Below are 13,774 nucleotides of genomic sequence, written 5' to 3' on the forward strand. Positions count from 1 at the left end.
TTTTCTATACTAAGGAAATCAATGTATATACCAGCTTTATAGAGTTATATAAAGTTATATAATATATAAATGTATTATGTAAATTTTACATTGTGTACATTTTACATATATTAGATGTGTGTTGGCCATATAATCAGAAAAATTAATTTTTTTTTGCATAACCAATCTAAAGTTGAATTTAAGCTGTCTTAAACTCTGAAAACTAGGAATCACTTTTACCAGTTTATCAGTTTTATCAATTTGTTCAGTGTATTTACAGTTAGGAATGTTTCCTGCTTTTTAAGTAAGTAATGTATTATCTGAATTTACATGTATTATATGCAGTAATTGTAAACATTTAGTAATGAAAAGCATAGGAAAAATGGCATAATGTGTAGTTGAGCACAGGCTTTGTAGTGAAAGAGATGTGGTGTTTAATTCCAGTTCTACTCCTACTAGTTCTGTATTCTTAGGCAAGTTATTGACCTTATCTCTTAGCCTCTATTTCCTTCTCTCTAAAGTAGGAATTTAGATAAAGTATAGAATTTATAAAGTATGGAATTTATAAAGTATAGAATTATAGTAAATTGTATAATACATAAATGTCATCTTGCAGAGAACCTGACACTCAATAAAGGTAGTTCTAGTACTTATTATTATGACCTTTAATATTAATTAAAATTTGTACGTGAACTACATTAATAGTAATTTTAGAGAATAATCAGTTTAAATTATTGAGGACTTATAATATGGATCAAATCAGTTTTTTATGAATTCTATAATGTTTGGAAAGTTGCATATGTTGAATAATACAAAATTAAAATGAATAGTAAGAGAATTTTTTCAGACTGTTCTGCCGGCTAACATACAATTTTTCTTTCAACAGGTTCAGCACTATGTAGCTACAACCTAAAGCCTTCTGAATACACTACATCTTCAAAATCTTCAGTTCTCTGCCCCAAACTACCAGTTCCAGCGAGGTAAATTTTATTTCAAAGTTGTTAACTTGTGACCGTTGTTTTTGTAGGTAAATTTTAAACAATATATGTTATTCTGAGAAAATAGTCATTTGATACCTGTTGGCCAAGTCCAATACTTCTATAAAAATTTTTTTAAAGTAGCAATAGAAATGACATTATATATTTAATATTTAAAAACAACACATAGGCAACCAACTTTTCTTGTTCTGAGATATTTTAAATTTCTTTTAGGGGCTTGCTTTTTTTGTTTTTATTTTCATGCCATAATTTTTAAGTGCACAAAACGACTGAATTGCTGTAAAATCTGCAACAAACTTAGAAACCAAGTCTCACAATCTCCAAAGAGTTTTTTTGATTTATCCTAGTAATATTTACTGGGATTGTTTTAAATTTACTTTGTAAATTTAGAAAGTCTGCCAGTGATTATTCCCCATAGTTTCTTTCAGGTTATATTTTTTAGGTAACATTCTCTGTATTACATTGTTTGCTATAGCTTATCCAAGGTCTTCTTCAACAAACATTTATTAAGTACCTACTGTGCATAGTGGATACAAAGATGAAACAAGAAATGTTCTTTGGAAGGATCTCAAAGTAGTGATGAGTAAAGCAACATTTAAAATTATAAATAGATTTTTTGAAAGGAAATGAATTACCAAGCATTGTAAAATATATGCTCAGAATTAGGTAGGTGTATGTATCTGTATATGTGTGTATGTATATTTGTGCACACACACACCCCCACACACTTTGGAGTGTTGGTCAGATCACAACCTCAGTGTATATTGCCAACTGTGTGTAACATGAGTCAACTTCTCCAGGAAAATGTACTTGAGGCCACTTTAATTGTATCTCAATATATTATAGGAAGCTGTTGTATAAAAAATTTTGAGACTCACGTCTACTTTCTTTTGGATTACTCATGGGTGTAACTTGGGTTTTATTAACTTGAATTTGAAATTTTCTGTTGAAAGTAGACAAAAGATACATCAGTTAAATATATTTTCACCTCATTAATCTTGTCAAGTTGCTATTGAAAAATCAAAATTTAAAGCCTGTAGACATAAAACTAAAGGGACTATTTTAAAAGATAGTAAGAGAGACCTACAAATTATGGCCTTAAACCAACAGCTACGGAGATTACGTTCATATAAATTGAGAATATTAGGGAGGCTGTGGCAGTAAAGAAAAGGGGATCCTTTGAATAGTCTTAGGAGAAAATTTATCCATATAAAAATGAGAAAAGCTCTATACCCTTATCTATCCAACTGGTAAAGTCTGTTTTAAATATATACTTTGAATATAGAATCATGCTCTCAAGATTAAAACATTATGACAGGATAGCCAGAAAGCCTGGGTGTGAGAGGGAGGTCTCTGCTCTTGTGTAATGGGGGCAGGATGTCAGGTGGGGGCAGCTCAGCTCATCCTGCACATCCTTCCCCACCTCTGACCTCTGATGCCGCTATGTTGAGGACTGCCTGTTCCTGGTTATTTTGGGTTTTCCAGTTTTTGGTACACACGTGCATCTCACAATGTCCTAGGGGTATTCACTGGAAGACAAAGAATAGTATTAGAGGAGAAGATTTTAGAGATGGACAGAAATGGCTTCTAACAAGGTCATCATCTAATATCTCACTAATCTAAAATGCAGTGCTGAACCTATAGCATCTGAAAACTGACTGCATGCTGTGTTTATGCTGTGTTTAAAGATCCTTATGTTTTACTTATTTTAGTACATCACAGTCTAAGTATGTTATCACTTTTGTCTGAACTAAGCCAGTTGGAAAGTAAAAGAGAAGAACATTTGATAGAAAGAAGGCAAATCTTGTAAATACCAGAGCTATATAGTATTAGATAAACAAACTGAAAGGATCTGAGAATAAGAATAAATCTGTTTTAATAAAAAGACTTGGGGCATCACTCCATTCCACCCATCATTGTATTAGATACCAAGTCTCCAAAGATGAGTAAGACCTAGTCTCTGTCTTTAAACTCATAGTCTAGTAGGGACTATGTTTTTGGTGACTTTTTTTAATGGCAAAAGACCAGCACCAGGCAAAACTATGAGGCAGGCAAGTACCCCTCAGCATCCTTCACATCTCTTTTGGTGTCCTTCTAGGAGCATACTACTGGGACAGAAGGACATGAACTTTGAGATAAGTCTGGGGTGAATTCCATATAATTACTTTCTATTCGTCACCTTGAGCAAGTCTCTTAACCTCTCTGTAAACCAAGTTTCCTCATGTGTGAAGTGGGAATAGTCATACTCCCCTCGAGGAATTGTAAGAATTAAACAAGATAATATACATTAAACATCTCTGTGCTTGGCACTTGACTTAGGAGGTATTTCTTTAAACTTCTAGAACGTCTTCCTTTGGCCCATCTTTCTTGGGTATCCAGGGGACTTCTACAGCTAAAAGCAGCACCTGTTTTAGAGAAAAGCAATTGTAAACTAATTTTCAAGAAGCATTAGTGACACATAATAACCAGATGATTACCATTCCTAAAAGCTTTTGAATTTTAAAAACAAATGCCTAGAAAGAGTTGTATTTTATCCAAATTCATAACTCTCTATTGGTGAAATGCCAACCATGGTGGCAATATGGGGAATAGCTAGCCAGAATGCTTACAGTGCTTTTAGAAATAGCCAGAGAAAACAGCAGTAGTAGGAACAGATTACGTAAATTCAGTTTATTCATCATGTATTTGGGCACCTCTGGATGCCAGAAAGGTTACTAGGTGCTGGGGAATTAATGATACAATAATGTAGAGATGACAAATTAATAGCCAAAGGCCAGATGCAGTGGCTTATACCTTTAATCCCAGCACTTCGGGAGGCCAAGGCAGGTGGATTGCTTGAGGCCAGGAGTTTGAGACCAGCATGGCCAACATGGTGGAACCTCGTCTCTACCAAAAACACAAAAATTAGCTGGGCATGGTGGTGCATGCCTGTAATCCCAGCTACTCAGAAGGCTGAGACATGAGAATCGCTTGAACCTGGGAGGTGGAATTGTAGTGAGCCAAGATTGTGCCATTGCACTCCAGCCTGGGCAACAGAGCAAGACCCTGTCTCAAAAAAAGAAAGAAAGAAATTAATAACCAAGAAAAAAATGTTATCTGTTCTTATTTTTCAATGGAGGATTCAAGGATAAATTAACATTTACAAATCATCTACTACGTGCCAGCTATCCCACAGTATCTCTCATGTATATTATCTCATTTAACCTTCACAAAAATCTGTCAAGATATTGGCCCCCAACTTGTAGATGAGGAAAAAGAAGATGAGAGAGGTTAAGTTATCTAAAGCCATACAACTAATTGTTGCAAATTGGAATTTGAGTCCAGGATGTTGTAGTCTATACCACAGTGAGTGTTCAACAACAACAAAGAGTATAGGAGTGAAAGAAGGCCGGGCACAGTGGCCCATGCCTGTAATCCCAACACTTTGGGAGACCAAAGTGGGAGGATCGCTTGAGTCTGGAAGTTCAAAACCAGCCTGAGCAACATAGCAAGACCCTCTCTCTCTATAAAACATAAATAAATGAATAATAAAAATGTTTTTAAAAGGGTGAAAGAAGAGAAAAAAGAACCACCACTGCATATTTAGACTCGTAATTCCTGCCTTTACTGTGCTATAGAGATGTTGCCAGAATACTTTATTGTTATACTTACTTAAATAAAACTTTGGCTAGAAATCATGTGTAATTGTTTATTTATAACCTGAGGTTCTAAAGTAATTATATGAGATGCAGACCCCTGCCTTCTTGTGAAGGCAAATGGGCAAGTGGTACTAGGCATTGTTTGTCATCATACTTTAGGGAGCTTATTAACTGTGATGATCTGAACTTAAAGATAAATGGACACTATGTTTGCCAAGGTAAGATATAATTTTCATATGAGGGACTAATGTAAAAATTTTTAAAAGACTCATTATAAGTTCATTTTGTTCTTGCTGACTGCTTTAGCAAGTAAAACAGCATCACTTCCTAATGTGACTACATCGACTTATTAAAGATTCAATATTTGGTGGAAGGTAGAAAAACTTACTGTATATAGAATACTTTATGCTTGTCCTTTTAATTAAGAAGCACAAAATGTGTCATTTAGGTAAGATACTAAAGTAGAAATGACCTCATAATACTAGCTCCTCAAAAGTATTATTTTCTCAGAGGTATATGAAATCGGTGAATTCACCTCCACCTAAATTCATTAAATCACATGGGATTTAAATGCTAAAATATAAAACAAACCTTTTCAATGACACGATTATTACTTAATTTTTTTTGATAAGAAAACAATTCAAGTATCAACCCTGTGGCTGGCAGAGTTGTTTTTGTTTGGGGAAAAGTTGAGAAAAAGAATGACAAATAAGGAAATCTAGTTTGTTTAGATTTCAAACAAGGGAATCTAGTGCTTTTTACTTTAAAGCTAAGTACTTCATCTTATTTTTGAATAATGTGCCTATATATTATTTCTTCTTATGTTTGCCTTATATTTTTGTTATTCATTACCACTAGGAACAGATTTTGACTATCAGCTAGACAATGTAGTTAATCAGCATGTGCTAATTTTATACCTTTAAATTTAGAGCATCAGGTTTTTTTTTTTTTTTTTAAACTGACATAGTTTGAATTTTGGTGCAAAGTACTGTTGTTATTTTGCTCCAGTTCTATGAAGAATACTTATAAAAGTACTCTTTCCAGTTGGCCAACTGTTAATAAACAATGTAAAAATGTTTGAAAGGTTAAGTTCAAAGCAGATATTACCCAGCATTTCCTCCTAAATAAAAATGAAGGATTTTCATTTTGAGAGTTCTGGTCATTCTCTTTTAAAATCATCTATTCTCATCCTAAATTTGAAAAGAAAAAAAACACTGAACATATTGGGCATCCTGTTCTTATACAATTTTGTATCATCGATTTATGGGTGCCCTCTTGGATGATGATGATGATCTGAAGAGACTTACAGAGTGCTTACTCCTACTCTTTGAGCTAACCAATAGAGAACGTAAGAGAGAGAGATGGAGTTACAGGTAGGGTGCAAGGTTAGAAGAATTGGGGCTTTTATAGTTGCCTAGCAGGAAAAAGAAAACAGGAAGGCAGAGCTGAGAAAAATAGTGGGTACTGAAAACAAGAAAAAGACATCAGTATCCTTAAGTGAATATATTTTATGTTCAAGGTTGGAGGCAAGTGAGTTAAACAGAGACTAAATCACAGATGATAGAGTAATAAATAAAGAGGATGGAGTTATAGATAATCATGAAACAGAGAGGATTTTAGTTTTGAAGGATAGAGAACCAGGCTTTATTTTAAAAATATGGTTAGAAGAGTCCTTAGGCAGAGACATTAACTTGCAGAGATGGCATCTGGACAACATCAGAAAAGAAGCTTCATCATGACCAAGTTGTCAGTTTAAAGGTTTCTGTCACAAATCAGCTTCTATTGACTTAGAAATTTACAGTTAATCCTTTTTGATTCTCATAATATTTTTAACTAAATCTACTTCACTTAAAGGTATTCTATAATTTAATATCTTTTTGCATCATTAGTGAAGCACTTTTTGGTTAAAAAAAAACAATGATTTGTCTACCTATAATTCAAGCATTTCTTAGAACGCTCTGGCTTCGTGCACTTTCTGATACAATATCAAACCTTTGGCATTAACTTTCACCAATACCATTTTGGAGGTTAACACAAATACACAGGGATCCAAGAGGCAATTTTAAAAAACGCATATTCATGTCATATTGTTATGTTATCATTTTTTGATATATTTACTAAAGCAAGACTAAGGCAAGGCTAGATCTTTAAAATTATATTATTTTAACGTTCCACCAAATATGACGGCATGGAAGATGTTACTTATTCTTAACACCAATGGTGCTCATTTACTAACATTTAAGGGAAACTGATGCACAGTGTGCTTATATTCTTATTTGAAAAGAAACATTTTTGGAGGAAGGAAACAAGGATAGTGTTTTGCTTCAGGTCATGCAGAGCTGCTTTGCTGAGATTAGAAACCTTGTAGTGCCCAACCATGTAATTTTATCCACTCATTGGACCAAAATACAGTGCCAACCACGATTGAGAACACATTTGTATCATTCCAGTTAAAAATGTAGTTGTAGCTGGGATTTAAAGTTCTATGAACATATTTTCATGGATACCATTTTTAAAAAGTTATAAGAACAATTCTGGAAATGTGGGATTCATGTTCACGATGGCTAAATTTTAACATAATGCACATATAAGTGTGTATTTATGCATGGACATATGTATGGCTTTCTTAGAATCCGAGTAAATCACAACCAAAAGCATATTCATAGTTCTTTGCTTAAAATCTCTCATTGTTTAGTGTATACTATCCTCTCAGAAGTTTAACCATGTTGTAACAAACCAGATTAATGTCAGTTTACACATAGCTCTAGTCTTTCACAAGTAAGTTTCAGTCCATATAAGCCTAATATAAATGACTAAGTAATTGGTTATTTTACATCTTTTTAGACGCAGATAATCTTAGATGAATAGTAACTGATAAAAAGAAAATAGTGATCTAGAATTCTGTGATCCTAACAAGTCCAGTATTTTTCACTTGTTAATTATTTTCTGTTCTCATGATTATGTGTAATCTTTTATGCAGAGATATCACATTAGATATACTTTTCCCCTTCTATTATTACATTATAAGCATTTCCATATATTAGTACTCATGGTTACTGTTTTAAATAGCTGCCTATTATGTACGCTGTTTGTTGTTGTCTCAGCATGACTTTGTTTATATGAGAGGTATTAAGTTTATGCTGTAAACACCTTTATTAATCTGAGATTTTGTATGCTGTTTTGTTAGAGGAAACATTCTATTAATGGTGGCACATTTTAAGTAAAAGCATGTGCTTTTTATTTTTAAATCGCTTACGGCAAAAATTCATTTTCAGTTCAATAAAGTATGTGTTTGTAAGCTTTGTCATCTGCCCCTTGACTGGTAGATGTGCAGGCTAAGGAGTTTTAAGTGTTTGGTTTTGCTTTTGGTAGTTGTGTGTGTGTATGTATGTGTGTGTGTGTGTTTCTTTTCAGAAGGGGAGGGTAATGTCTTCTGTTGGAACATGCACTCCACCCTCTTTGATAAGGCTTGTGGTAAGATTTGCATCACTACCCATGACAGTCATCCTCATAGCATTAAGCACACAGCTCTTAGCTCCCATAATGATGTGTGGAGGGTGGAGTGTATTGCAGCCATATTCACCTTTCATTTGTGTGTTTGATGTGGCATTTATATTAAGTAGGAGTAATTTTTTTTCTGATTTTTTTTTCTTGTGTCACCAGTGCACCTATTCCATTCTTCCATCGCTGTGCTCCTGTGAACATTTCCTGCTATGCCAAGTTTGCAGAGGCCCTGATCACCTTTGTCAGTGACAATAGTGTCTTACACAGGCTGATTAGTGGAGTAATGACCAGCAAAGAAATTATATTGGGACTTTGCTTGTTATCACTAGGTAATTGTTTTTCTCATTATTAGCTATTGCATAGTATTGCAGTAGAAGACTGTTTTGTCTTTTAGCCAAAATATGAATACAACTGGGGATACTTGTAAAATGTTTAACTTCCCATAGCCAAAATCATTGTTTCAGATTATATATAGTTAAGAATATGTACATATAAGTATGTATATATATATCTGAAACTCATTCCCTTCTTTTTTTCTTTCATTGGAGAAAACTGGTGTTTTCCCAAACATTGGTTACTAAGTCTATAGCTACTTTAATATGATAGCAGGAGGCTTCTTTTAATGAATCAACAACCCTCTGTTTTTAGTTATGATTCCTAAAAGGTATATTTACTTATACGGGAGGCGACATATTCTCTTATATATTCACATCTAAGAACATAGATTTCTGATAGATTACTTTTGAAGTATGTAATTTTTTTTTCATTGCTACAGTGCATAGTATCAGTGTATTGCTGGAAAAATTAGGAAATCTCCACCTATTAGTGACTGAGTTTTCTAGTCAATAAATAGGTAATAAATCAAACAAAAATGTTATTTCAAGATTAAAACTCCCTATATTATTCTAGAACTATATGTACCTTATCAGAATGCACAAGCCTTCTTAGTTGGGAGAAGTAAACTATGGTAGGAACCAACAGCTATTTCATTATATAAGTAAACTTGGTATTTATGCCTGTTAACAATTATAGCCATTGAGAAGATACAAGCTGTATTTCCGTCTTTCTTGTCATTAGAGAGTATTTTCTTTTTGCTTAGGTAGTACTTGACTCAATTGAAATAATGCTGTCCATATGAAAATCTATTTCTGTGATATTTGAAAGGCTCCCATCTGTTTTTGGTTCCTGTACATTTATTGCAAAAGTGAGTACCTTAATAATGTTACCTAGACACAAATCCCAACCATTTATTTGGCTTTGCAAGTGGCCCAAAGAAACTTAACTGTTAGTCTAGCTTTATATCAAAATTATTTGGTTTTTGAAATAGTTAAAACTTTAACCAAAAACTAAAAATCCAATTAAAAAATAGTGCCAATAATGTTAAGCCATCAGAATTCTATTTTTTATTAGAATGATTCTCTTTTGAGGCTTAAGAATGTAATATAAACTTAAAAAATCTTTGTTCATTTGTTTGTGGAATGGGCCTTTAGATAATTAAGAAATTTATAAATTATTATTTCAGAAATGTATTTCCCATGCAAGGGTTAAATCTTTCCTTTCTTCTTTAAGATTTTTACTCAGGATTATAGCACATCAGATTTAGCTTGGGGCAGGTAGAAGAATTGGCTGTATAACTCAAACAGCTTTGCTCCTTTTTGAGGAAGGTTTCCTCACCTGGGACCCCTGACCTCAGTTGAGAAATTAGACAGAGAAGTTCGGCCATAGTAGGCTTCAGGATGTTATTCCACAGGGTCAGACCATCCTTTGGAGTTCTAGAGGAGAAACAGCCAGAAAAGGATAAGATGCCATTTAGCTTCTTGACTGTCAGAGAAGTTAGTTGCTCCTGAAATACATAGACTACTCAATAAAGCGTAGCTCCTAATTTAACTGATCTCTGTCTATGTGTAGTAATTTTTCTTGTCACCAACATGACATGTCATTCTCTACACTTTGTGTGCTGGCATGTATGTTTGCATGTCTGATGTCTTCCCTGTGGTGAATCCACAACAGTCTTGTGCTGTTTTTGAGTCACCATTTGCATTTGCATGTATTTTTTTCTGTAGTTTATAAACCCACAGTTAGGTGACTTTGGTTTCTAGTGATGCTATTTAAGTGGTACAGGTAGCAAAGTCAAATACAACAGCAGCCAGTTTCCTTCCTTATCTAAATTGTGGTCAACAGCAACAGATTATTTCCCTGGGGAAAAAAGCAACCATTTAAAGGGTTTTTATTTATATTTACCTGAGTTTTCAAATAATATTCTATATGTTCTCTATCTTCCCTGCAGTTCTATCCATGATTTTGATGGTGATAATCAGGTATATATCAAGAGTACTTGTGTGGATCTTAACGATTCTGGTCATACTCGGTTCACTTGGTAAGCTATTTATTTCTTTGTTTTCTGCCTCAGCCTCTTAACTACTTTGGTAGGAAATGGAAATATAAAGAAGAAAATAAATTTTATTTTCACAAGCTATATCTTCAAGGAAGACTGTTAATTTTTGCCTTAAAATGTCTCAATTATATTTGCCCCTCCTCTCATTTCATCACTGTTGGCATTTGAAGTCCAGACCTTTTTTCTATGCATATGTATATGAACATATATAGTTAAATTTTACCAGCTGAATATGAAACCTTTTAGTAATGGAATTTGTTCTCATTACATTTATAATCTTCACTGGTATGTTGGGTCTTACTGTTCTCATCTATTCTGTCTTTCTTGAAATTCATTCTTTCTTTTCTCTCTTTCTACACGAACTATGTTTTCTTTGGTTATCTTCACCCTTGCTTTGATGGTATACGTTACATTTTCACTTCTAAGTTGTTTTCAGAAAATATTCTTTAGACTACTGTGATTATTAAAGTCAGAAATAAGATGATATATGTTGAGTTCTTCCCTGCCTCCCTTAAATTTAACATAAACTTTCCTTCCTTTCATCCCCTACTCTCTTCTGCTCCCTCCCACTTTTCACCCTTGTTAAATAGTCTGAGCTTTTGTACTCTGGTTATAATTAAAGTTTAAATATTACTTTCACCTGCTGTATCTTTTTAAAAATCTTGTTAATCTTTGCCTTAAAAACTTTTATAATTATATTTACATTTATGTTTTCCTGGACTAGTTTTAGTAGGAACTACTGGTCCTTCTTCCATAAAGTAGTACAGAACTGCTAGTAAGGAAAACTAAATCAGTTATTTGGAAATAAATTTGAAGAGGTCTTCCTGAATGTAAAGGAAAATTACCAAAAAAGTAAAATGGTAAGTTAGAAGATGATAGCAGAAGAATAAACAATGACCTTAGGAGAAAAAAACCAATGGAACAGAAACAATAATCAAATACAGAAATAAAAAATTTCAGAATTGAAAAAGATTCCCCCCAAAGATCATAGGCAAATTTAATTAAGATTCAGAATTAGACAAAACTTTAAAACTCTAGATATTAATAGTGTTGTGATGATTAAATTAGATCACATCTATAAAGGACTTAGCACAGTTCCTAACACAAATTTAAATGTTTAATAATAAATACTGTCTACCATGGCTATTGTGAACAGCTTCCTCCTTGACATCATTATTTCAATTTCATTCTATTTTTTTAACTTCAGCTTTTCTCCTATAATTCATTTCTGTACGTAGGAAATATATTTTCTTCCATTTTCTGAATATATTAAACATTTTTCCAAACAATTTTCATGTACCTGCAAGATTTCAAAATGGAAACATTCCCCTTGCTCTAAAATGTTTTTCAGCAATTTCTGGTAGTTTTGATTTGTTTCCTCCTCTTCAACAGATGGAAAATTTGTACTTGGTATTTGCCAACAAATAGGTAATGGAATTTGCCTTTGATCTCCTTAACTCTTGAGTGCAGATGTTGATGTACGTCGACTTTACTTCAGTTTTTTATCTCCCAGACATTTATCATATCAGCCACACACACACATATCTCTACTCTGAATCATCCATTTTTTCACTGTGACCTACAAGGCCTTACAGTGCGGTCTGGTCCCTAGCTACCTCTCTGCCCACATCTCTACCACTTTCCGCATTGCTCATTGCAGTAGCCACAATGGTCTTCTTTCTCTCATACTAGGCATGGTTCTACCTCAGTCTCTTTGAACTTTGCCTGGAACCCTCTTTCCTTAGATAGTGTCATAGATTGCTCTCTGTCTTTAATTCCGTTGCTCAGATGTCATCTTACTAATACCAATGAGGCCTTGCTTACCCATCTTATATAAAATTGCAAAGCTGGCCGGGCGCGGTGGCTCACGCTTGTAATCCCAGCACTTTGGGAGGCCGAGGTGGGCGGATCACGAGGTCAGGAGATCGAGACCACGGTGAAACCCCGTCTCTACTAAAAATACAAAAAATTAGCCGGGCGAGGTGGCGGGCGCCTGTAGTCCCAGCTACTCGGAGAGGCTGAGGCAGGAGAATGGCGTGAACCCGGGAGGCGGAGCTTGCAGTGAGCCGAGATTGCGCCACTGCACTCCAGCCTGGGCAACAGAGCGAGACTCCGTCTCAAAAAAAAAAAAAAAAAAATTGCAAAGCTTTCCCTACCCAAACACTCTATATCCTTCTTACCAGGAGATAGTTTTTTCTTTAGACTTAATATACTGTATTTTTCTTTGTTTTCTTATTTTTTTTGTTTCCCTATTATTATATAAGTTCCATGAGCAGCAAGAGTAAGGACTCGGCTTTGTTTACTGCTCTATCTCCAGCTAGAACAATAGGTGCTGTAGCATTCAAAATGTTTGCTGAATGGGTTGAATGTAGGTGTAAAAGTCAGCTCTCGTATGTGGAGGTAGGTTTGTCTCCCTCTTCAGTCTGGTTCTTTGAATCTCTCAACCAGTGTTGGAGATTTAAAAATGCTCATCCCTAGCACCCACCACTATCAGAGATTTCCTCTTTGTTCCTCCCTTTGGTGGGAACTGTTCTTTTGATTTGCATTTATTCGTTGTGCAAGTACTTAATCAACTGCATTACTGTGTCAGTGCAAGGCACAGAGGTATCTGTGATGAGTACAACAGGGAAGATCCTTGCCCTCTTCAAGCTTCATTGATGTTTTCTGTGATGCTTATTTCTTTCCTCCAGCCTCCTCAGCTTAAATGCTGAGGGTTTTTCTTTGTGATCAATTCCTGTCAGGGGTGTATGTTTCTACTGGCTCGCTCTTAGCTTCATAGTCAATAATAAATACATTTGAAGGAAGCTTATTTGATACACCGAAGGATTTATAAGTGCTTAATGTGGAGGATGATAATAGAGTAATGGACACTTTCTTTATGCTGGCAAAAAGTTATAGCTATGTACTTCCCAGCCAAATGGATTGTCACTGCATTAGTCCCATGATGATCTGTAGGAAGGGTCAAGAAAATTGAGAATTTATGTTACACATTTTCTTATGCTAATTATTGCATTAACAATTGGGTCTTTTGTCTCTAGGAGGCACAGGTGTACTATGGTGGCTGTATGCAAAGCAAAGAAGGTCTCCCAAAGAAACTGTTACTCCTGAGCAGCTTCAGATAGCTGAAGACAATCTTCGGGCCCTTCTCATTTATGCCATTTCAGCTACAGTGTTCACAGTGAGTTTAGGCTTTGGCGTGTCTTTTGGTTTTGTGTTTTTATTTGCAGGTGATCATTAATGGAGCAGAAGCTCATTAATGG

General features: G+C 34.6%; 1 protein-coding gene across 4 annotated transcripts in view; it reads left to right on the forward strand.

Annotated features, from left to right (window-relative positions):
- Positions 1–13,774, forward strand: part of SLC44A1 (solute carrier family 44 member 1) — a 208,733-nt gene that overhangs the window by 115,482 nt on the left and 79,477 nt on the right. For all 4 annotated transcript variants that reach the window (XM_032164778.3, XM_032164779.2, XM_032164780.2 and 1 more), the window contains 4 exons: positions 866–959; positions 8,279–8,448; positions 10,407–10,496; positions 13,553–13,692. In XM_032164778.3, coding sequence (XP_032020669.1) covers positions 866–959; positions 8,279–8,448; positions 10,407–10,496; positions 13,553–13,692 — 494 coding nt within the window. The remainder of the gene's footprint in view (positions 1–865; positions 960–8,278; positions 8,449–10,406; positions 10,497–13,552; positions 13,693–13,774) is intronic.

Source organism: Hylobates moloch, unplaced genomic scaffold (assembly GCF_009828535.3).
Source record: "Hylobates moloch isolate HMO894 unplaced genomic scaffold, HMol_V3 SCAFFOLD_10, whole genome shotgun sequence".
In the NCBI taxonomy this organism is placed as follows: domain Eukaryota; kingdom Metazoa; phylum Chordata; class Mammalia; order Primates; family Hylobatidae; genus Hylobates; species Hylobates moloch.